Source organism: Mesoplodon bidens, assembly GCF_964165515.1.
Source record: "Mesoplodon bidens genome assembly, chromosome: 8".
NCBI lineage: Eukaryota > Metazoa > Chordata > Mammalia > Artiodactyla > Ziphiidae > Mesoplodon > Mesoplodon bidens.
In genome coordinates, this window is record NC_138165.1 from 66,543,100 (window position 1) to 66,569,623 (window position 26,524).

Here is a 26,524-nt window from a genome sequence, read left to right on the forward strand (position 1 = left end):
CATAGCATTTACATTGTATTTACTATTTATATAGTATTTACATTGTATTAGATACTATAAGTAATCTAGACATGTATACAGGATGTGCATAGGTTATATATAAATACTATGCTATTTTACATAAGGGACTTGAGCCTCTACAGATTTTGGTATTGGCAGGGAGGAGGAGTGCCCTGGAACTAATCCCCCAAGAATACCAAAGGACGACTGTATATGAAATTTAGAATCAACACATCTGATTTCAAAATAACTACCTACTATTATTTTTATATAGATCATAAATACTTTATAATTTATTTAGGGGCCAAATTACATCTTTATGATGATCTTCCTATTCAAGAACATGGTGTCTTTCCATGAAGTGATGTCCTCTGTTGTGACCATAGTTGTGTTTAAAATGTATTTCATTCATTTCTTGCTTAATTTTTTCCTATATGTTTTATTTATCTTGATGCTATTACAAATGGCATTTGCTCCTTTTTTTCCCACTGCATCTTCTACCTGGTTGATATATGTATATATGGATAATATTGATTTTTGCACATTTACTTTGTACGTTCCTAAATTTCTGAATTCTCTTACTGCTTAGATTAACATTCCAGGTGTGTCCGTATCTATCATCCGAAAATCTTGATAGTTTTCTGCTCCTTTCCATATTTTTTACCTCTATTTTGCCTAATTTTGTTTTGCATTGTCAAATTACATTGGCTGGTTCGTTTAGCTGGATACTAAATAATGGTGGTGATATGTAAGCATTTACATCTTGATCCTGACTCTAGGGACAAAGCTTCCAGTATTTTTCTATTAACATGGTGATGATTTGGGGGCTGAGGTATCTTTTGTCATGTAAATGAAGTGTCTATATATAAATTCCTTATTTATTTTTATTTTAAAAAATTAAGTATAAGTTGAATTTTGTCAAATGCTTTTCCACTATCATTGAAGATGATTATTTGATATTTTTCTCCTTACTACTATTACTATGGTGTATTAAGTTAATAGATTTCTAAATATTGATTCATCCTTGCATTCCTGAAATATATCTTGCTTGGTTGTGAAAGATCTTTTAATATGCATTGAATTCTGTTTTCCAGTATTTTACTTTAGTATTTTATCTACCAATATTCATAAGATATTAATTGTACTACTTTGGTGCAATATCATATTTTGAATTCGATGATATTCTCACTTTATAAAAGTAGTTTGGAAGGTTTACTTTTCTAAATATGTTAATTATGTCTTTTGGGCTTTTTTTTCTGACATTTTAGTCTATTTTATCATTGTTGAGAGAGGTAAATTAAAGTCTGCTACTACTTTTGTGTTTTTGTCTAGTTCTCCTTATGTCTCCTGTAATTTCTTCTATATATTCATAACTTCACAGGTATTCATATGTGTTATGCTTTCTTTGGGACTTGTACTCTTTAGCATTATAAAATACGTTTATTTTCCCCAAATGATGCCTTATTAAAAAACCTAAATTCCTCCCTGACTAATATTAAGATCAGGACCATTGCTTTCTCATTTGTTTGTTTGATTTCCCTGATATCCTACCCTTGCTGATCCTTGTATTTTCAAAGTTTGTAGGTTTGTCTTTTGTCTACCTCAAAGATATGGTTTTGCTTGTGATCCAAGTTGAAAATCTGTTAATATGTAAGTTAAGCCCTAGATGCATTGGATTTGATTCTGCCATATTATTTTTATATCATGTTTTCTATTTTTATTTTGTTCAAAAAAGTATTTTACGATAATCCATTTATCTGGAACCCACTCTAATCAAGATTTTGTCTCAAAAACTCCACTGAAACTACCTTTGCCAATGTCACTAATAATGCTTATGTTGCCAAAAAATTAATGAATTTCTCAGCTTTATTTTGGTTAAGGCCAAAATGTCAGTGCACCACAAAAATCAGTTTGTGGCCTTAGTGATTGTTCAATACTGTATGGTTAACAAATTAGACAAAGTAGATGAGATGGACACAGTCCTAGAAAAATATCAACTACCAAAACTGACTCAAGGAGAAATAGGCAATCTGAATAGGACAGTACCAAGTGAAGAAATTGAATCAGTAATCAAAAAACTGCGCTTATCTGGTCCAAGTCCAAATGACTTTACCACTGAATTTCACCAAACATTCAAAGAAGATTTAATACAAACTCTTCAAGGAATTCTTCACAAACTCTTCTAAAAACAGAAGAGGAGGGATCACAATCCAAATCGTTCTATGAGTATGATACTATTGTGATACCAAAACCAGACTAAAACATCACAAAAAAGGAAAACTACAGGCCAATATCTCTTATGAATATGGATGCAAATTTCCTCAACAAAGTACTAGCAAACTGAATTTAGCGACATATAAAAAGAATTAAACACCATGACCAAGAGAGGTGATCCCAGGGATGCAAGATTGTTTTAAAATCTGAAAATTCAATAATGTAATACATCATATCAATAAAATATAAAACAAAAATCACATGATCATCTCAATAGATGCAGAAAAAGCATTTAACAAAATCCAACACCTTCTCATGGTAAAAACAATTAACAAGGTAGGAATAGAAGGGAACTTCCTCAACTTGGTAAAGGGCATCTACAAAAAACACACAATTAACATACTTAAGGAGGAAAGACTGGGTGTTTTCCCTAAGATCAAGAACAAGACAATGACGTGTGCTCTTGTTGCTTCCATTCAACATTTTACTGAATGTTCTAGCCATGACATTTAGACATGAAAGAAATAAAAGGCATTCATATTCAAAAGGAAGAAATAAAACTGTCTCTATTTGCAGATGGCATGATCTTTTATGTAGAAAATTATGAGGAATCCACTAAAATATGTTATAACTAATAAATGAGTTCAGCAAGGTTGAAGGATATAAAATCAATATACAAAAGTTAATTTTATTTCTATACACTTGCAATAAGCAATCCAAACATAAAAGAAAACAATTCCATTCATGATAGCATCAGAAAGAATAAAATGCTTAGGAATAAATTTAACAAATGAAATGCAAAACTTATACTCTGAAAACTAGAAAAATTATTGAAAGCAATTAAAGATTTAAGTAAGTGTAGAGTCACCACCTAATGTTCATGAATCAGAAGATTTAACATTAAGATGGTAATACTCTCCCAATTATCGACAGATTCAATGTAATCCCTATCAGAATTCCAACAGGCTTCTTTGTACAAATTGACAAGCTCAGTCTAAAATGCATATGGAGGGACTTTCCTGGTGGTGCAGTGGTTAAGAATTGGCCTGCCAATGCAGTGGACATGGGTTTGAGCCCTGGTCTGGGAAGATCCCACAAGCCACGGAGCAACTAAGCCCGTGCACCGCAACTACTGAGCCTGCATTCTAGAGCCCGTGAGCCACAACTACTGAGTCCACGTGCCATAACTACTGAAGCCTGCATGCCTAGAACCCGTGCTCCACAACAAGAGAAGCCACTGCAATGAGTTACCCATGCACCACAACGAAGAGTAGCCTCCGCTCACCACAGCTAGAGAAAGCCCGTGTACAGCAATGAAGACCCAACATGGCCAAAAATAAATAAATAATTTTTTAAAAAAATTAAAAAAATAAAATGCATATGGAGTTCCAAGAGACCCATAATGGCACAAACAACTGTGAAAAATAAGAATAAAACAGAACAACTCACACTACCTGATTTCAATACTTACTACAAAGCAAAGTAATCAAGATATGTGGTTTGGACACAAAGAGAGACCAATAGAATTGTTCAGAAATAAAACCATAAATCTAAGGTCAATTGATTTTGATCAGGACACCAAGACAAGGATATTCTTCAATGCAGAAAATAATTTTTTTCAACAACTATTACTGTGACAAATGGAGAGTCACATGCAAAAGAATGGATTTGGCCCCTTATCTCACACCGTATACAAAAATTAACTCAAAATGGACCAAAGATCTAAATGTAAGAGCAAAAACTATAAATTCCTTAGAAGAAACTGTAGGAGTAGGTCTTCATGACCTTCAATTTGGCAAAGGATTTTTAGATAAGACACCAAAAGCCTAAGAAACAAAAGAAAAAAAATAGATAAATTGTATTTCATCAAGATTATAGACTGTTGTGTTATGAAGGACACCATCAAGAAAGTGACAAGACAACCCACAGAATGGAAGAAAATGTTTGCAAATTTTATATCTGATAAGGGACCTGTACCTGGAATACGTGGAGAACTCTTTCAACTCAATAATAAAATACAAGCAATCCAATTAAAAATGAACAAAGGATTTGAATAGACATTTCTCCAAAGATATACAAATAGCCGATAAAAACGTGAAAAGTTGCTCAATGTCACTAGCCACCAAAGAAATACAAATTAAAACCACAAGATACCACTTCACACCCACTAGGATGGCTAAAGTACAAAAGACACATAATAACAAGTGTTGGGAAGCATGTGGAGAAATCAGAACCCTCATACACTGCTAGTGGGAATGTGAAATGGTCCAGCTGTTTGGCAAAACAGTCTAGCAGTCCTCAGATGTATTTAACATATGATCCAACATTTCCACTTCTAGGTATATAACCAAGTGAAATTAAAATATATGTTAAAAAAATTACCTTATACAGAAATGTTCATAGCAGCATTATTCATAATAGCCAAAAGATGGAAACAACACAGATGTCCATCAGCAGACAGATGGATAAACAAAATGTGGTAAATCCATACAATGGAATAATTTAGTCATAAAAAGGAATGAAATTGGAACAAGTTATGAACTTGTGAAAACATTATAGGTAAAAGAAGTCAGAAAAGATCATATTCCATATGATTCCATTCATATGAAAGTCCAGAATGGGGAAGTCTATTGAGACAGAAAGTAAGTTAGTGCTGCTTAGGGCTTGGGTAGGAGCAGGGATGGGAGGATAGAAGAGTGATAGCTAAGGATACATGGTTTCCTCCTGAGGTCATAAAAATGTAATAAAATTGACTGTGGTGATGGTTACACATCTTTGAATATATGTAAATATACTATACCAGTATAATACACTAAAAACAACTTTAAATGAGAAAATTATATTTTTAAATAGTTCTTTTCCTTCTGTTTTTTTCTGCTATTCAACACAAAATTATACAGTAGAATATAATGGAGAAAGGAGACAAATCTCTGTGCATTTTCCTATTTCTGGGAATCTTTTCCTTTCTTTCAGCCTAGGAAGGAATTTGCATACATTGTACTTTATTTGGAATTTTCTAGCTTAAAAGATGAATTCATAATTTTAACAAACTGGTTTATGGAATGATTTTCAGGTTTATGGAAGACTTTAAAGAGGGTAATGGTGATATAGTCATCGATTTTAAGTATTACACTGATTGCTGTAAAGAATTATATTTGTAATTTAGATTATTCAGTACTCCAGTAAACATGAGTGAAAATCAACTTTAGCTCATAACTTTAATATTTTCATACAATCAAAATATAGAGATATACACTAAGTAAGCATAACATGAGTTATTTTAATTGATCAGAATATCTTGGGTATGTTTTAGAAATAAAAGAAATGGTTTTTATTAGCATATTAAAACCAAGAGAAAATTAGATAAGTTCACATTTTTAAAAAGTTATCAAGCAATAAATACAGCACTGCAGCCACTACTACTTCTATGTACATTGGATTACATTTGAACAAACACTAAATGCCAGAATGAATATTTTATGAATAAATGCACTAAATAACTTTAGAAATTAAAAATATGACAGACTAGAATTGTTTAAAAATTAAAATGACTTTCACAAATACTTTCAGAAAAGTAGCAGATTTGCATTTTAAAAGCTAGAAATTCCCCAAATACGTTTTTAGATACCAAGGAAGTTTGCTTTTAAACAGTATTGATTTGACTTTTTTATATGAGTAAGATACAGAGGAGATCTTAATTATTAGTACTTCAGTTTTAGAGAAGTCTAATATTTAAAAATATTACTTCTAAAAAAATGGGTTCAAAACTAACACTGATTAATAATGGACTGTCTTCACCTAAAGATGGTACAATAGATAAATCCTGGCCACAAAGGAAATCTGATCTAAACTTAATATGATAAAAGCACAATAAAAATACTTGAAAGTTACAATGTATTTTTAATATAATGCTCGCTGATAATTTGACATTTTCTACTGTCATTTATGGTTGAGACTTGATAGCTTGTCTGGAAGAATGCTAAAATATATGAACAGTGTCAGTGAAGGATTTGAATCTGTGTCTTTTTTTTTTTTTTTTTTTTTTTTTTTTGCGGTATGTGGGCCTCTCACTGTTGTGGCCTCTCCCGTTGCGGAGCACAGGCTCTGGATGCGCAGGCTCAGTGGCCATGGCTCACGGGCCCAGCCGCTCCGCAGCATATGGGATCCTCCCGGACCGGGGCACGAACCCGTATCCCCTGCATCGGCAGGCGGACTCTCAACCACTGCGCCACCAGGGAGGCCCTTGAATCTGTGTCTTTGAATAATAAATAGCTAAAATGTGAGATTATTTAAAGGAATTATTGTATAATTTAGGCATTAGAAAGTTCAGAACAGCCTGAGTTCCTTTTTATAACAGCTTGTTTTGAAATCCATAAATCTGAAACTAACAGTACAGCTTTTACATGCGTATAGATAAATCATAAATCTACTGACCAGGCCTTTTAATAAGTGAATTCTTACTAATTTAGATAATTTACCTGGACAATTTAAATGACTTCTGAACTTACCATCTATTGACAGCTTACGAAACAACCTATGATGGCTAAGTCATTAGTTTAATCCATTTTAAGCAGATTGACACACCACAGCAACAACAAAAAAACATATAGATGTAATGAATTCTCCCGCCAAAACTGACTTACTAATTGAAGGCATTTTATTTTTCAGAAATCAGTGGAAAATGACATTAGGGAAGATGAATCCCATTTAAATGTCACTTTAATTCATTAGCGAGGATTTCTTCAATCTTAATTTAATTATTCCATAAATGTTCTGACAACAATTCTTCCTTACTGATACATTCAGGTCTTTCACTATATTGCATTGTCATATATAATATCTCTATTAAAATATTAAAACGTTGTATATGATATATATTGTATTCCTCTAATTTTAAAAAATAGCCTGCAGCATTTCCAAAGCTATATATCTTCATATAGTAAGTCAGAAAAGTAATCTTTTTAACGGGGTAAAAGCCATAAGAATAGCAGATTGGCATTTATTATAGGAGTCATTTAAATTTTCTGGATTAGAATGAAAGTTCATCATCAAAATAAAAAAGGATATATGTGAAACATATCTATTATTAAGGTATGAATCACCAAAGCTAATATATTCAATAAAACAATGGCCTTGAGGATTTTTTAAATAAATATTTTATATCTTATCATAGATATTTCTCAAACTTAGTTCTCAAACTTCTGACGCTGGCATCTGGTTGTCTTTAAAATAGTTACCAAATAAAGAATTCCAGATTCTATTTTATTATAAAATCAGCCCAGACACAGTATCAGATATTAACATGCACACACTGTTACATTAAGTATTTGTTTTTTTAAAAAATTACCTAGATTGTATATATTTGAGACTATAAAATAGAATAACAGAGTATTTACAAGCTTACCTTTCACAATTTTTTTACAAACTTTTAAGAAAATAAGAAATCCTTCATTGATTTCCTTCATGTAAAATAATTGCTAATTTGTCCACATAGTAGAAATGGAAGGGGCAAAGTTTCTATTTACAGGTATATGGACATGAATTCCTTCCCACTCGTGTAGTAAGATGGGAAAGTAGTCAACCACATGTTTTGTAGTATCAACCAAGATTTCTCCCTAATGATACCAAAGTAGGATTGTGTATCATACATACTATTCATCAAGCCTCAAAAATGGATATGACAAGGGGTATAACTGTGATGAATCAGCAAATGAGTAGCCAACAGCAATTCGGCTCATTTATTTTTTGTGGGGAGAAGAGGGTAAGCAAACAGGAATAATTAATTCTTTATCTGGTCCATTTGAAAAAATAAAAACAAAAAGGGCTAGAATACTTTCAAGGTAAAAAATCAACTTCACCAAGGAATATGGGATAAAGATTTTAAAAACAAATGAAAAGTTCATTTTCTTTCCAAGTCTATAGGCCATAGCTAGGTCTCTTTAGGCAACAGGAGTGGAATTGTGCCCATTGTGTCTATGAACTTTTACCGTCTATTTATTTGTGGATTCATGCAGTGGTGTGCTGGAGCTGGCTCACACCAACCTACAACAACTGATTGTGCTCATTTTTACCCAACTCCACATTCACTGATGTCAAGTTCGTAACTTGAAATCAGCCATGGTGGGACTACTTACACCATAAAAACTGGCAAAAATTACGAATTAGGACTGTTTTCCCCCATGGAGCTAGTGTGAAACATTTATCAACACACTACTGAAATCATGTGAGGGTTTTCTTTGTCACCTTCAAATAATTCATTTAATATTGAAGTCTTCTGGTTGTAAAGTCATGGATCCAAGTCCTTGAGTTAGGAGTGGAACAAGATAGTTCAGCAATACATGCTCTATTATCAGTCATATAACTTTTCCGGTTTTATGACAACGTTTTCAATATCGTGGATGCTTTTTCCATTTAAGTGTTCACTTGGACAGTCATGACTGTAACCTGCACCATCACTGATTGTTGACACTGTGTAAGATGCACTACGGAGAGCATCTGAGTGGGAAAAGCTGTTTCCAAATTGGATTTTATATTGATTCCAGTTTCTTCTCAGAATTGCTTGAACCTATAAAATAAAAAGAAACAGAAAGGGTAAGAGCAATTCATAAATGAAACGAAGATAATGTGTTTAATAATACAATAAAATAGGTTATTTACAAAAGCTTTTTTTTAAAAAAGCATTGATATTGAGTGAATAATATTACTTTATTTTCTTAATTAAAAAATGAAATTGAGTAAACTATCTTTATATTAGGAAATCTTTGCAATTACTCTATACTTTTGTACAGACTACAGAAAACTTCATATTTCTCTTTCTATGCCTTCTCTTCGAAGCTCTAAAAATGCACATGAATGTCTTGCTGTCAAATAGTTAGTCTGCACCCTCACTTACAAGTTGGCATGTGCAACATTTAGTTTTGTGTCAATATTTTTATTAAAAGAATGAGATAATTAGTGAAATATAAAAGAAGAGAGAAAAAAGATTTAAAAACAGGGATACAGGGAATATAAACAATTATCACCATCATCATCAACAGCAGCAGCAACAACCTTTTACTGTGATTAGCATATGCCAGGTATTGAGCTACATTCTGGAAAAAGAAGATCAGGGTTTTTGTCCTCATGGAGCTTACCCCCAGAGGGAAAAAAGTGTTGAACAGATAATTACAGCATTGAACATATAATGGTATGAGTATTGTGGGAAAAAAAAAGTTTAGGAATGTCACAACTCCACTTTTTTTGTATTTAGATACACCTCTGTCTGGATAAATTTGAAGTTTAATGACTCTTCTATCTTTTCTGCTTGGGGATAGAGATCAGAACTAGGTAGGTCATATACAATGATTTTGGTTTTAACTGAACATAAGACACAGATGATTTTCTTCATATTGAGTCAGTGAGCATAAATGAGAATATCAAATGCATCCCCAACTCAATCACCTGTACATTTCCTGTCTGCTTCTAGGTTAAGGATGTATTAGCCACATGCTGTGACCTGATCTGTGTCTTTGCAAAGCATGTATAGCTTTGAATTGTCTTCCCCAAATCTCTACTGCTCTTTGACCCTTTGATTGTTTCCCCAAAGGGAATCTGAGCATCCAAAAACAACTTTCTAGTAGTTCATGTCCTACAAACATACTCATGCAATATTATTTCACTTTCTACGAATTACATAAATTCCTCAACTTTTTGTTCATTACATTCACGTGTACATATCAATATTAAATTTTAAAATAGGGCTGATTATTTAAGTCTTTTCATTTTCTTATCTCTTCTCCAAATTACAAACAATCTATAGTGAATAGGTATTCCCAGGATGTCTGCAGCTCTGTGGGATACTTTAAGGTCCTGTTAGTCTCCTCTAATCTGTCGCTTAAAATGAACACAAAGTTTTACTGTCTCATTTCATATTTTAACATGTAGAAAAACAAAACAAACAAATATAAGGTCAATCAGTTTCTTTAGTAAGAATTCAGAATGAGTTATTAGAAATTCCAGGAGGCATCTCCCTACTCTATAATTCAAAAATTATGTAGCTAGGAATGCAATACATTGTTTTATTAATATGAAATTCAGAGCTTCAAGAATTTCAAGCTCACTTCTTTACATATGGCAACTATATCTGAAGGAAATAATTTTTATTCATATAAATTTTCTTTGAAATAACAACATTTATAGGAAAATGAATACATTTATCTTATAAAAATTTATTTCTCTTATGGTTTAGTGATGTATTTCTAAGTTCTCCAAATAACATTTTAAATTAAGGTAATTAAAAAATACCATCTGCGTATGTAATATCTTCAAGAATATAAGCAAATGACAAACGGAATGGCTTTAGATTATGACTTTTAAATAAATATTCAGAGATTTAAAACAAAAATGACATTTGGCCAGTTATCTAGGTATTTCTAATGGGAGTGTTTTTGATCCTGATTTTTATGCTTAATTAACTTCTCACTTTGTTACTAAAAGCTGGACTGATTGAATCCATGTGCTATATAGTTTCTGTTTGAAAGGAGGTGGAATGTAGCTTTGTACAAAAGATTCTACATTAATGTTGGGAAGAAGCTGACATGAAGAAATATTTTAGCTATGAGAGTAGTACTTATAGTCTTAACAAGGAAAGCTTAAATTCAATTCTAAAAGCCAAAATGGCTTTGAAATACATGACTGTTTGCTCTTGAAATATCTACTTTGATTAAGGTCATCACCCTATTTCTCCCTTGCAACTAAATCGTCAGAAAAACCATGGAAAGCCAATTTCCTGACTTACTTACTGAAGCTAAATATAAAGGTAATTAAAGACCCATAGGCCTTGTAGACATCTGTTTGTTTATGGTACTCTCTATAAGGATGTTATTTTTTTTCATCTGCTTTCTCTAACACAACATCACACCTGTTCAACAGAACATTAAAGTGGCCACTCTCAGTAAACTTACAATGAGAAGAATGTAATGGGGAAAGATAAAAAGGAAAATTGCCATTGGAAGGCAAGAGAGCCTGCCTGATGTTATTAAAGATATGAAAATGTTTTCATTGATTTACGCATAAGTGTTATATAAATAGTAAGGCCACCTTTTTAGAATATAACATTGCAATATATAATTTTGTACAATATAAAGAATATGGGTTTATATGACCGTTAGTACCTGATAAGAAACCAACTCTACACTGCTTAACCTAAATCAGTTTAAAGGTGTTTAATAGAGCTTTATATAAAAATTCTACCTACTTCTCACTACAGAATGTGAGTTTGGTTATTCTCAACAAATCTTTTTGTTCACGTTGTAAAAATATTTACGCTCAGGTGTTGTTAAAGATACCCGTGAAGGGGCTTCCCTGGTGGCGCAGTGGTTGAGAGTTCGCCTGGCGATGCAGGGGACACGGGTTCATGCCCCAGTCCGGGAAGATTCCACATGCCGTGGAGCGGCTGGGCCCGTGAGCCATGGCCGCTGAGCCTGCGCGTCCGGAGCCTGTGCTCCACAACAGGAGAGGCCACAACAGTGAGAGGCCCGCGTACCGCAAAAAAAAAAAAAAAAAAAAAAAGATACCCATGAGACTAGGGAGGGCCCTTCTGATGTCTAGAGTCCATAGTTTATGCTAACAGTGCACATCTTTTTGATTGAGAGGACTAGAGATGAGATGAAAGTGACCTGAGTACTTGTCAAGCCATGGTTATTTAGTGAGAAATGCAAATAGGAATATTTTGGCTAAGAAATAAAAATAAAATGTGAGAATAAAAAATAAATAGAAATATTAAGATAAAGGCAAGCTATTTGACCTAACGTGGAAAGCAAGAAGGAAACTAAGCCTGAGCAAATGATTTCAAGAAGTACATGACATAGTTGGAACCACACAAAATGGATTTGGCAGCTGTGTCTTCATGTTATGAGAGTGGGAAAAACTAGAGGCAAAGGGACAAAAAAAGGAAGCATTATAGTATTTCTTAAGATGAGAAATGAATCATACACAAACAGGGATTGTATCTAGAGATGAAGACAAGGGGACAGATATTGGAGATGTTGTGAGATGCTGAAGGATTTGGTAACAAGTTGGCTCAAAGATATTTTATTGTAATTTTCCAGTGCCAAAGTTTTCTCAATTTTAGAACATGGCAAAAGATCAAGGACTGTGTCTCTTTTGCTTACACCGGTAGAGTGCAATAAGAGTGTTAGGCATTAATTTAGATATTCCCTGGGCACTTTTTCTAAATATAAGGGCCAATTTGAGATTTGATTCCGATATGATTAATGTCCCCATTTGTACATATATTTTTGTAAATGAGAGATTTGACAAATCTAAAAAGGAATCTATAATGTACTGAGTATCTACTGTGGGTGGGGCATGGTGCTAAAAACTTTATATTCCTAGCTTATGTTAATCCCTGTGAGACTTGTGTAAGGAACTTGCGTTTATTTCCCTTTAATAAAAGTACGCACTGAGACTCCTGGAGGTTCAGAATATTTCCCAAGATGTTACAGCCAGGAACAAAATGGCATCTTTGGGTTTAAATGCATTACTGTATCAGTGCCTTTATGCTACACTGCCTTCCATCACAAAATATCTTACTAGTGGTTATAATTTGTACATTTAAAAAATACCCTTTATAAAAATCAAATCTGTTTCTGCACATGCAAACATGTATCTTACTTATTTCATACATGCTTTATGGCATATTGTCTGTAGCTTTCTCATCTATATTTAATTGTAAAGTCCTATGTAGGCAGAAATTGTATTGTCTAATTCAGTTTATACAATAATTAATTTATAGAGTTATATAATAAATGCTAATTGAATTTTATTATCAAAACAGATGATGTATCTATTCTTCCTAATTGCATTCTCTGTCCCTACTTCTCACTGACTTCAGAAAAAGTCACACTTATCCTCTATACAGCAGAAGAATCATGGAGACACCACTCAAAGATATGAAATATAGTCTACTATGTTTGACAGTTCTATACGCCACTATAAATAAATAAATATATAAAATAAATATCTATATCTTAAAATTGATTAAGAAATCAAATATGAAATTTTATTGTATGCTAAGAGAAAGAATTAAAATATTACATAAACAAGGAAAAACAATATTTTATAGTTTTTCATGACGTACATAATTTCCGACATTGATTAGTTGTACAGAAATGGTTCTTATAAAGTTATGACAACTGGTTCCATGTGTTGCCCATCTGAAGCTTTGTGGTAAGCTTCACCATTACCAAATATATGTCTCATAAGTTGCTGTCTGAATTTCTAAACTTTACTGAATTTTGCCCAAATCCTCCAACACGTTAAATTTTGTCAAGTAGATTAAAATCATATAAAGAACTAAATCAATATAGCTCAAACCACTGAGTTATAGCCCTATTGATATGCATAAGAAATATGGTACCAGTTTCTAAGATGCCTGAAACTTCCCAATTAGGGAAAAAATATTGGATAAAAATCTTGAAATATCCAAAAGCACATTTCCATGTTACAAATCAGAGGGCTCTTCTGTTTCTTAACCCACTTCAGCTCTTCCCAGGAGAAAAAAAAAACAAAACAGAGAAAGGGGGAAAATAAAAATGACCCAATTTTATTTCCTATTAGAGTGTATGTTCTATGAGGATAAGGATTGCCTAACATTGTACCTAGGACAAAGTCCAGAATTAGTAGGATTAGTTCAAAAGGTAGGTCGAAAGACTAGATGAATAAAAGTCATTGATGGAATATTTTAAAGTGAGGCTGAATTTGCCCTAGTCTTGAACTCCAATATGACCTGAGCTTTTGGGAAGGAGAGTTACATCTAGTAAAAGAGATTCCATGGTTCTTTTTCCTGACAGAAATGGAATTTGAAATACTTGTTCTTAGAGAATTTATAATTCTCTCATTTTTTAAAGTAAAAAAGTATTGCAAATAAAAAATAAGAGGAATAAAATCAATCACCATACCTCTCCATTAAAGAAGCAGAAAATTGTAGATACCAAAAGACCCTGTAAAAGAAAAATAGAATTATCTGATTCCAAATGGAAAAGACACATTATTTGTAACCAACTTGATGCACATATAGTTAAAAATAAAACCAAAGCTATATATAAATTTAAAACCAAATTTCACAAGGCGCTTTCCTGATGCAAGAACACCATACCTGATAGTGCATGAGGATGTGCATGATGTAATCATACACCTCCTCTGCAATCCTTCCTTCAGGTCGCCATGGAAACAGTACAAATTCAATGCCAAGTAATGGCACCAGGATAAGCGTAGCTCTCACAGCTTTCATGTAGAGATTGGATTCTGCTTGGTGAGTAACTTTTAACTTGGTGATAAGAACACGTACAATATTTAATAGGAAAAAAAGATTCACCTAAAGGAAAATAAAATGGCATATGGAAATTATTTCATATTTAATATTAAGAATCATAATTGAAGGATCTTTGATTTTATGAATCTTAGAATATTTTCAGTACACAAGAATATGTTCTATTGATGAGAATATTTGCCTAAATATTAATTTGTATTTCTGCTACTGATTTTTTTCATTTTTTCCCCAGTTTTACTGAGATATAAGTGACACTATATAAGTTTAGGTTGCATAGCATGATTTAACTTACATATATTGTGAAATGATCATCATAATAATTTTAGCTAACATCGATCATCTCATATAAATACCAAAAATTGTATATATATTTTACCTTATGAGAACTCTTAAAATTTACTCTCAGCAACTTTCATGTATATCATAGAGCAGCGTTAACTATAATCATCATGTTGTACATTACATCCCTCATACTCATTTATCTTAAACGTGGAGGTTTCTGCCTTTTGACCACCTTCCTACAATTCCACCTCCTCCATGCTCTGCCTCTGGTAACCGCAAATGTGTTCTCTTTTTTCTATGAGTTTGTTTATTTGTTTAGATTCCACATATAAGTGAGATCATACAATATTTGTCTTTCCCTTTCTGACTTATTTTACTTAGCATAATGCTCATCCAAGTTGTCTCAAGTGGCAGGATTTCCTTATTTTTTATGGCTAAATAGTATTCCATTGTGTGGTGTGTGTGTGTGTGTGTGTGTGTGTGTGTGTAAATACCATAACTTCTTAAGTTGTTTCCATGTCTTAGCTATTGTGGATAATGCTGCTATGAACATGGGGTGCAGATATCTCTTTAACATAGTGTTCTTGTTTCCTTTGGATATGGAATTGTGATTTATTAATTTTAAAAGTACATCAATTTTAATGGATTTAGATTTTAAAAAATAAATTTATGGTGGAATTATTGTGGGCCACCTTCAGCTAAGTAATATCTGATTGTTTTGCTTAGTTCATTTTCTTATGCAAAATTTTAAAATTTTGCTATGATTAAAAAAACTAAAGCTTCTGAACATTTTCAGCTCAAAGAAAGGAAATAATTGTTTGTAGCAATGGCTAATTATTTTAAGTGTCTACTCTGTATTAGTGTTCATACTAGGTACTTACCAAATATGCATTATACCATAATAACCATTTTCATCTTTTTGGTTTATCCTTCCTGCATTATTTGTATGTGTATGTGTGTAACAATCCTCACAACTCCCCATGATAGTACTATAATCCTCTTTACCCTTATGAGGAGGCTGAATCACATACTGGAACCAGTTGATATTCAACCTAGATCATCCTAGAGGTAAAAAAATTTGGCATCCAACAAGGCCTTCTGTCGATTACTTTTTGTAATTATAAACTTACTGTGAGTTTACAACTTTCCCCAAAAGAAAGCATTCTCTTTGAAATTGAGACATGAAACTTTAAAAAAATATAGTGTTCAGGGATAGAAAGTCCAGAGATAAACCCATGCACATATGGTCACCTTATCTTTGACAAAGGAGGCAAGAATATACAGTGGAGTAAAGATAGCCTCTTCAATAAATGGTGTTGGGAAAACTGGACAGCTACATGTAAAAGAATGAAATTAGAACACTTCCTAACACCATACACAAAAATAAACTCAAAATAGATTAAAGGCCTAAATGTGGGCTTCCCTGGTGGCACAGTGATTGAGAGTCCGCCTTCCGATGCAGGGTACACAGGTTCGTGCACCGGTCCGGGAAGATCCCACATGCCACGGAGCGGCTAGGCCCCGTAAGCCATGGTCGCTGAGCCTGCGCATCTGGAGCCTGTGCCCCGCAACGGGAGAGGCCACAACAGTGAGAGGCCCGCGTACCGCAAACAAACAAACAAACAAAAGAGACTTAAATGTAAGGCCAGACACTATAAAACTCTTAGAGGAAAACATAGTCAGAACACTCTATGACATAAATCACAGCAAGATCCTTTTTGACCCACCTCTTAGAGTAATGGAAATTAAAAACAAAAATAAACAAATGGGACCAAATGAAACTTAAAAGCTTTTGCACAGCAAAGGAAACCATAAACAAGACGAAAAGACAACCCTCAGAATGGCAGAAAATATTTGCAAATGAAGAAACTGACAAAGGATTAATCTCCAAAATATACAAGCAGCTCATACAGCTCAATAAAAAAAAAAAAAAATCCAAAAATGGGTGGAAGACCTAAATAAAGCTTTCTCCAAAGAATACATACAGATTGCCAACAAACACATGAAAAGATGCTTCACATCACTAATCATTAGAGAAACGCAAATCAAAACCACAATGAGGTATAACCTCACACTGGTCAGGATGGCCGTCATCAAAAAATCTAGAAACAATAAAGGCTGGAGAGGGTGTGGAGAAAAAGGAACTCTCCTGCACTGTTGACAGGAACGTAGTTTGATCCAGCCACTACGGAGAACACTATGGAGCTTCCTTAAAAAACTAAAAACAGAACTACCATATGACCCAGCAATCCCACTACTGGGCATATACCCTGAGAAAACCATAATTCAAAAAGACACATGTACCACAATGTTCGTTGCAGCACTATTTACAATAGCAGGACATGGAAGCAACTTAAATGTCCACTAACAGATGAATGGATAAAGAAGATGTGGCACACATATACAATGGAATATTAGTCAGCCATAAAAAGAAACGCAATTGAGTTATTTGTAGTGAAGTAGATGGACCTAGAGTCTGTCATACAGAGTGAAGTAAGTCAGAAAGAGAAAAAAAATACCTTATGCTAATGCATATATATGGAATCTAAAAAAAAAAAAAAAACAACACTGGTGAACTTAGTGGCAGGGAGGGAATAAAGATGCAGACATAGAGAATAGACTTGAGGACACAGGGGCAACGGGAAGCTGGGACGAAGTGAGAGAGTAGCATTGACATATATACACTACAAAATGTAAAATGGATGGCTAGTGGGAAGCTACTGCATAGCACAGGGAGATCAACTCGATGCTTTGTGACGACCTAGAGGGGTGGGATAGGGAGGGTGAGAGGGAGGCTCTAGAGGGAGGGGATGTGGGGATATATGTATATATATAGCTGATTCACTTTGTTGTACAGCAGAAACTAATATTGTAAAGCAATTATACTCCAATAAAGATGTGAAAAAATATATATATAGTGTTCAAGAAATGAACAGAGTTCTATTGAAATACATTTCTCTCTCTCTTCCTGAATAATACGTTCTCTCTTTCTTATCTTTATCCATGTCAATATCTGTTACTTTTGTCTATATCCTCTATTCCTATTCCTATGCTTTCCATAGAATTATGGACAATAGCCCCAGAAAAGTCCCTTCGGGCTCTTATTCTACTATTCTGTTCTCTTTCCTTTTTTCTCACCCTGAATTCTAGCATCTGTGTTTTGTTTAATAATGTAAAAATTTCAAACTGCGTACTATTATGCAATTTATATCCACATACTTTAATCAGAAAAATAATGGTAGTATCTCATTTAATATAGAAAGCAATGAACAAATAACATACATTTGCTGATTTAAGGCACGTGTTATGAAAATAACTGGGCATAAAAATATTCTACTATTCTTTTAGAGAATTCAGTGGAACATATGCTTCAAAAATAAACAGCTAACTATAATCCTGATGGAAACACATCTATGAAAAGTAACATGGTTACAGACACAGGACTGTCTCTGCTAAAGACCAAAGCAGAATAAGCTATTGCAACAGGTGTAAGAATGAAACATGATGAATCAACACATCAGCTGTTATTCCACCCATCCTACTGTATTCCCTTCCCAAGCATTCATTACTGTTTTAAAAGTTTTGACTAAGTGGAAATTTCTACCAGCCCATTGAATAAAAAGTAATAATGCCATTTTATCTGCTTATAAATTTAGAATTTAGAATATTTTATAATCCTAATATGCAAAAATCATAAATTATAAAAATCACTATAAATGTTGCAATTTAAATGCCTGTTATATAAAAATTTCTAAATGCAAAGTGCTTCTCCAAATGGCAAGTCTGATTTAAAATGTGAACCTAGAAATTAGAGAGTCATCCTACTTTATTTTCTGCAAATACTTCCATTTATTTTAAATACAAATAGAACAAGAATAATGAATTTCAGATGAATCACATCTGAATCTCATCTATCTTAGTGAAAAACTAGGTAAGGAAAAGAGGAGAAACTTGTTTTTACTCCAATACCCATAAAGTTCACATAGATGGTCGTAGGTACAACAGGACATTTTCACATCATGATACCACCTAGGGTCATGGCAGGAAGCCCTGTGAATCAGCCCAGTGGCAGCAGGATTCCTGGAAGTCATTCCTCTACTAGATTAGCCAGCAATCACTTAACTACTCACTAAAGTGACCTAAACATCTTTCACTAAACACAAATTAACCGTATCCCCTCTCAACTTCCCCTTAGCAAGATCTCAAAAGTGCTGTAAACACTCCAATACCACCCTGCTCGAGGGAATATGGGACAGAGGAAGTCTGAGTGGAAAGAAACTGATTGTGATTGAAATCTCTTCATTTATAAAAATTATACAAAAATATGTGACCATATAAAAAATTGCTAGAGCCCCTCCCAAGACCTTGGAATTGGCCAGGACCAGTGAGGAGCCCTAGAGCTTAAACAAGGACAGAACATTTTATCCTGGTAGAAAAATAGTCTCCTAGTCTTTTGTTAGGCCAGAAAAATGGAAAAAGCTTTCTGCAAATAATGTGGATTTTCACTTCCTTTCTTACTGAGCAGCTTGATGGGCTATATTCCTATGTGATATTTTATCCTAACTGCACCATCTACTCTTCCAAAGTTGTTGTGGACAGGCTCTTCCAAGGATTGTGTTAATTGCTGTTATATTTTTCATTTGTTAGGTGCTTTTACTTATTTCCTGAACCTCTCTGATTTAGGACTCTGAATCACATACCCCTCTCTAGAGCCAGATGTCTTATAATAAAATTTTGCCTTGTATTTGTTCTGTAAGCTTCTGGATGGCCCCAAAAAAGAATCATAATTTCTTTGTATTTTCCTCAAAACAGAATCATGGTATCATGTAGAAATTATAAATGAAGGATCTTTTAAAAGCATTTTTGAGAGTTTATTATATTCTAGGCACTGTGTTAATTGCTTAACAGGATACATCTCAATCCTTACAACACCTTATGAGGTATTTATTCTTATTACTGCATAGTCATAGATGAGAAAACAAAGGCAAAAAGAGGCTCAAAACAAAACAAAACAAAACAGAACTTGCCCTGAGAAACACAACCAGCAATGGTAGAGCTAGGTTTCAATGCTGGTTCTTTCCAAGAATACAAAGCTAGGACTTCTCAGGATACAGCTTAAACAATGTGTTATACATGTTCATGTGCAGGTAGCAAGGGAAGGAAATGCTTCTGCCTCTGAAATTTTCATAGAGTCTGCACTAAGGTACATTAAAATTTCCATGAGATATAATAATAAATTCCATGTGTTGATTTTTTGAACTGGCTGTCTTGTGTAGCCAAGCACAAACCAGAAATTTGACACTTGCTCCGTGATTTATACATGCCAGGCTAAGCACTCTTTATGTATTAACTCATTTAATTTCTTGTTAAAAAAAATTAAAAGTCTCTGTAATTACATTCTCCGTTTTTCAAATAAGGGACTTGAGGCCCAGAGTGATTAGTTTAATTGCATAAGGTCACATAGCAAGTAAGAGGTAGAAGAATTCAAACCCAGGCAATCAGCTTCTAAAATTTACCCTCTTAATTATGGCACACTTTTGAAAATAACAGTGATTCACTTGAGAATGTCTTGAACAGTGTTCTCACATAACCACATACTAAACTGCAGCTAGCAAATGTAATAAAATAGGGCCTCCCTGGTGGCGCAGTGGTTGAGAGTCCGCCTGCCGATGCAGGGGATACGGGTTCGTGCCCCGGTCTGGGAGGATCCCATATGCCGCGGAGCGGCTGGGCCCGTGAGCCGTGGCCGCTGGGCCTGCGCGTCCGGAGCCTGTGCTCCGCAACGGGAGAGGCCACAACAGTGAGAGGCCCGCATACCACAAAAAGAAAAAAAAAAAAAAAAAAAAAAAAAAAAAAATGTAATAAAATAATAGAATATTTCTCTAAAAAAAAGAATCTGAAAAGAAGGGTTAGGAAGCTTTGAATTTTGGCTGAGAAACGTGCCACCTTCTTCTTTTTATATATAATTAAATATCAGCTGTAATTACAGTCTTAAAGACTGTAATTGCAATCTGGTCTCTAATGTTCTATGAGAGAAAGCATGTTAATTTAGATTAATTTATTTCCCCATTGAAACAATGTAATAAAAGCACTGAATTTGACTTCTGTTTTCCTGCAACCACACTTTAAAATGTCCAATTCGTGCACTTGGATTAAGTGCTGATAATTATAATGATAAAACAACAGTTTAAGCAATACTTTCTTTTTCCAAATTAAAGTCTTTTCTTTATGGGGATATTAGTCTTATTACCGTCACAGGTGTGTGGTTTTTCCTGTTTGCCATCCCCACTCAATAGATCCATCCTCTGCCCTCTGCTCTGCACCCCAGCAGGCTCTGAGGCAGGTCTGAGGACTGCATCATCACAAGGCTTTTTTGCCCTTGGCATTTGCTGCATTTGGCCAATGGGAGGATCCAAGAGATTAGAGCATGGGAAAAGAGAGAAGTTTGAGTATTTCCTTCTCCTTTTTCCCCTGTCAGGCTGTGGTTTTGACAGTAGCTGTGTTCCTCTACCCAAGGCCAGACCTCTTGTTGGGCTACCCCTCCTAGCACTCACCCAACCCCCTCTTAAAGTCTGTCCATGATAACAGCTTCCCACTGTTGGTGCCTGGTGCCTCACCATCCCTTATGAATTAGTTCCTTTCCTCTTCCTGCCAACACTTCAAATATAACACCTTCCTTTAACCCTCTTCAATCAAACACTGTGAGTATGCCGTTTATGTCCACTGATATCCTGAAGGATACCATAGGCCAGATGTTTCAGGAAATAAAGTTGAACTATGAACAGTAATGAAAAAAGGAGCATTTTAATTACGTACCAATAAAGCAGCACAAATTGGGCCATGGATAATGTAGAGGAGATGGGTATCAGAACTGATCCAACAGCTAAGGGAAAAAGCAGGGAAATTATGTTGAAGATTTTCATTGTAATTATTTCCAATTGAAATAAAAAAGAGAGATTATCTTACTTGTCATTGTAATATAAGCTTCTGGCAACAGCATGTATACAAGCAGGAATCAGTGGAAATCCTGTAAATATCAAACAAAAAGAAAATAAATAGGCATCTTTCTCTGTAGATGGAATTCCTAAGATATGTCCTGAAATATGAAACTCAGAGATACTCTAGGAGCAAAAATAGCTGGTCACTATATGCTTCTGACGTAAATATTATCTGTCTACTCATACAGTAAATGTGACGAAGTATTAGGTATCTGTCTTCAGGCGTGTGTGTGTGTGTGTGTGTGTGTGTGTGTGCAGTTTCTTCTAATCTGAGCCATTTTGAATCAGTGGACTCCAGACCTAAGTTCATAAATGTGCTGCCTGGGCTCAAAAGCTTAGAATAAATTCAGCATCCACATATCTTCTGTAAGATGGGACTGGCCAATCAGATGTGGGAAGAAGTTGAGACTGACTATGTGAAGAAGAAGAGAGGGAAGAGAGAGATGGCTTATATATCAGAACTTTTGCATGTTCTTAGCATTCTAAATCAGATCTTTCAAATGTAAAATGAATGTATATTTTATAAAGGTAACCTGAGTGTACTAATAACCTCAACACATACATACATATAATTGAGCAAAAATTGGACTCACTTGGCAAATATATATATGACATTTTATTATCAATAATATCAAACAACCAATAGGAACAACATTTATTTCAGTAAAAAAAAATATAGTGTGTGTGTACATACCTCTGTATATCTACATCTATTATCTGACTGGATAAATAGGTAGATGGATAGATAGATAGATAGATAAGTATCATTTCAGTTATGTTTCTGGAAACTAGTCCTATTGAATTCATGTACAATGAATTCATTTTCAGCATTTTATGTTTTGCATTATTCCGGTTATTTTTTAAAAATATGCTAGAAGTGTATTATTTTTGCTTTGTGAATAATATCATGTCAGGAGATTGTGTGGAAAAAGCAGATTTGGGGGGCTGTCTTTATTCAGTTACTGTTCCCTCTACTCTTAAAATAAAATAAAAAAAAATTTTTAAACAAGCATTTTTAGAATGGAACTTCAAAGCTGGTTAAACCCAATGCCCTCATTTTGCACATGAGGAAAAAGGAGATTCAGAATAGATCCCTAATTTATGATTCTAATTCTATTGTTTTAGTCACTACATATTTGGCCAAAATATACACTGGAATATTAAATAGAAAAAAATTGTATCATTAATTGACCTGTGGTTACCGAAAACAGTGAGTCAGTGGTACTTTAAATATTTTAATTTACAGCAATGAGCAAAGGTTAATCACTTGATATTGTTTAAAAAATGATTGATAATAAGAATATTTTTATTACAAAGGAACTCTGCATCCTCCAAAAGCTTTCTTAAAAGATGAGTCAGTAGATATGCATGATGGCACTTACCCCAGCCAAGAAAATAATACCACATCAAGTGCTGCTTCTCTGCAAACACAGCCACCACAATAAGTGTGTGTAGGTAAATGCCTTCACAAAGCATCCAAAAGTAGTTACAGCCCATCAGGTAAAGATGAATGAATTGGAACACTTTACAGCTAACCTATGAGGAAAAAAAGATATATAGATATATAGATATATGTATGTGAATATGTGTGTGTGTGTGTTTGTGTGTGTGTGTATATATATATATATATATATATTTTTTTTTTTTTTTGACTGTGCCATGTGGCTTGGGGGATTTTAGGTCCCCGACCAGGGATTGAACCTGGGCCCTGACAGTGGAAGCACGGAGTCCTAGCCACTGGACCGCCAGGGACTTCCCAGAAAGCAATCAATATTTAGTTGTTTATAAATGTACGTGTAAAGCAATATTATAGTTTAGCTTAGTTTTACAGAAACACAGAATTTTCTCTCCTCTACACAAAATCTTTCCCACTAATGATTCAGATTATAAAATCCAGTCTTCATCCTCATCTAATGGTGCCTCTAAAGTATTTAGCCACTGACTTCAGAGATTTAAAATGATACACCTCCCAGGAAATGTGTGAATGCCAAATTTACTACATTTAGTGGATGTGTATTTTCTTAATACTGTTTTAGTTATTGTGTAATTACAAGTATCAAAGTTTTGCACATGAATGAATTTACATCTGTTTTAACCATGTCATCATGAACTCCTCGATTGTTGCATTCTGCTGGAAAAATCTTAATAATTATCTTAATAATTTTAAAAGCAGTTCATGAAAAGTGCCAAATACTTAGGAAGTCTTGCATATCGTGTGCTACCAGTGCAGATACTTATTAAATAATAATCTAATGAGCCCATTCTTTGTTTTATTTAAATACGGGGTTTGAGGGTTTCACGTAGGTAAAAAGAAGAAAAAGTTATGGTTTTCCTTCCTCTTTTCCTGAAGTCTCCACTTTCTCAAAGAGACAGGAAGAGAGAGTTTTAAATATTTTTTAAAAATTTGATTGAGGAAATGTTATGTCCAACCAGCAGTAAGGCTCTAACCATAAATGAGGTGAAGACATTTAACATATGTAAGTAACTGAAACAAAGAAATTATTCTTCCTTTTGTTATTCAATATTTATAACTTGGGGAATATTGAGATATATTTACCTTTCTAAATTGGAATATAGCTACATATACATACTCTTTATATGTCAGACATAAAATATACATATATTAGTACTTAATTACACACATATACATGTATCTACCCCTGCCCCCCACCTCTCCTATTTCTTCCCCACTAACCCCTTGAACCTAAACTTCATTTTACTTACAGGATTTGTGGCCACTAAGGGCTGGTTGTTGGCCACTGCAGTGAGATGAATGATTATTACAATAGAGTTACAAACGAAAGAGAAGAACAAATTTTTGTGCAAGGTAATTCTTTGGCAACTTAGGCTCCTGAAAGGCAAGAGAAACCAAAGTGTGCTGACATCATAAAATGTTTCCACATTTTGTATTAATAACCATTCAAATAAGATACATTCACAATTCACAGCAGCTGCTCCAAATTTGGAAGAATTATTTTTTCTCCCCAAGATTCACTCATGATAGAATTTTAATTGGGGAAAATCTATAATTCCTTAAAGCATAGAGACACATGTGTTGCTTCAGTACAGGTAAACATATATAAGGAAAGGAAATTTGTCTGTACAAGGCCTCTGCATAAATTTCTTCCCTTAATCTCTCATCATGGTTAATATTCTAATTCATTCTGAAGATGTAGAAACTGAAATTCAGTGAAAATAGATAATTGATCCAAAAATCATGCAGCTAATTAATTTGAAAACTTTGGATTTGTCATCAGATTCTCACATAGATAATGCTCTTTTCATTATACCACATAGGCTGTTCTATTTATATAGCCTGTTTATGGTTATTTATGGTTGTTCTGTTTATATAGCTCCTATGTGGTAGTGGTGATTATGTAGACCAATCATGAGAAAAATAACATTGTATTTAGAAGAAATGGGTTGATAAAAATATAGATTTAGCAACCAATGAGGTTTGCTCAGCTTCACTGAATTTTTTTCCAATTGGCCCAGCCACATGCATAAGATATAAAAATATTACCTCCTTTTACTGAAGGTCCTCATGTGTAAAACTAAATTTTAAAACTGCCTAAATGGAGTTCATATAGAAATAGATTTCAGGAGCAGATGTCACTCATGACAAGTAATGCTGGTCTTCAGATTGAATCCACATCTGCTCTACAAGATTGTATATGACTGCCTTACCCATGATCAAAGACCAACTCAAGTACTACCTCTTTTATGAAGCATTATTCAATGGCTTATTATGGGTAAAGTTTTAAAATAATATAAAGGAATCCATTTGAAACAATACTTAATATTAAAACAAAACATATATGTAGGAAGACATGAGGAATCATTTCATTACAAAGAGTTAAAAGCTCATCTGGGGTTTTACACAGTTATACAATTAATATGATCAACCTAGATAATCTGCCCTATATAACTCAAACCAATGACTTCTACTTTGGAAACTTTGAGATTTTAACCTAGTTTTATCACTATATCACCTTATTCTAAATAGACTATGTGCCCAGGATATTATAGTTAGGCTGGGATGCCAAGGTTTTCTATATTTAAAATGCAAAGTTTAGGCTATATTGTCTCTGAAATTTCTTGCAGCTAAAGGTCTGTGATCCTGTATATAGCTCTAGTATTTTAAAGGATCTGAAAGTGAATCCAATCCAAATAAAAATTTATGGAATTTCAATACATGCCTTTCACAGAAGTAGATGATATCAGGGAAACTTCTTTGAAAGGCTTCATGAACAAGACGGCCCTCAGATCAATCACTGTGTGTGAGACAGTCATATACCAACAATTGTGAAGTCCAGATGGAGTCCATCAAAATAGAAACAGCTGAGAGTCGCTAGTATTTTCATATTAGAGAGTCTTTGACTTGACTTGACTTTGCAGTGCATGACAGTAGTGAGAAGCAGGCAGGGATCAAGGAACAGTGTAAAAATGATACTCTATAGAGAAAAAGAACCTTTGAAAGTTTTTGAATTAAGGAGTATCATGAGTTCTGCTATTTAACTGAAGTCAACATTGAGGCAAAGATGGCTCTATTTTTGATAAAATGCCACAGCAGTGACACGAGTGCTTGTGTTTACTGAGAGTGAAGAGAATGAATGAATATGAGGAGAGGTCTAATAAAAAAATACTCTTTTCAAATCATTTATGCATATTATGTGTAGTTTATTTCTCGTAAGTTATCACTCTTCTGTGTTGAAAATTA

At 33.9% G+C, this 26,524-nt stretch overlaps 1 protein-coding gene across 3 annotated transcripts in view; it reads right to left on the reverse strand.

Annotated features, from left to right (window-relative positions):
- Positions 1-5,407: 5,407 nt before the first annotated feature.
- The window catches only part of CALCRL (calcitonin receptor like receptor), a 103,302-nt gene continuing 82,185 nt past the window's right edge, over positions 5,408-26,524 (reverse strand). For all 3 annotated transcript variants that reach the window (XM_081242418.1, XM_081242419.1, XM_081242417.1), the window contains 7 exons: positions 24,529-24,655; positions 23,187-23,340; positions 21,773-21,833; positions 21,623-21,689; positions 14,351-14,569; positions 14,154-14,195; positions 5,408-8,779 (listed from right to left, as the gene is read on the reverse strand). In XM_081242418.1, coding sequence (XP_081098544.1) covers positions 8,564-8,779; positions 14,154-14,195; positions 14,351-14,569; positions 21,623-21,689; positions 21,773-21,833; positions 23,187-23,340; positions 24,529-24,655 — 886 coding nt within the window. In that variant the 3' untranslated portion in view covers positions 5,408-8,563. The remainder of the gene's footprint in view (positions 8,780-14,153; positions 14,196-14,350; positions 14,570-21,622; positions 21,690-21,772; positions 21,834-23,186; positions 23,341-24,528; positions 24,656-26,524) is intronic.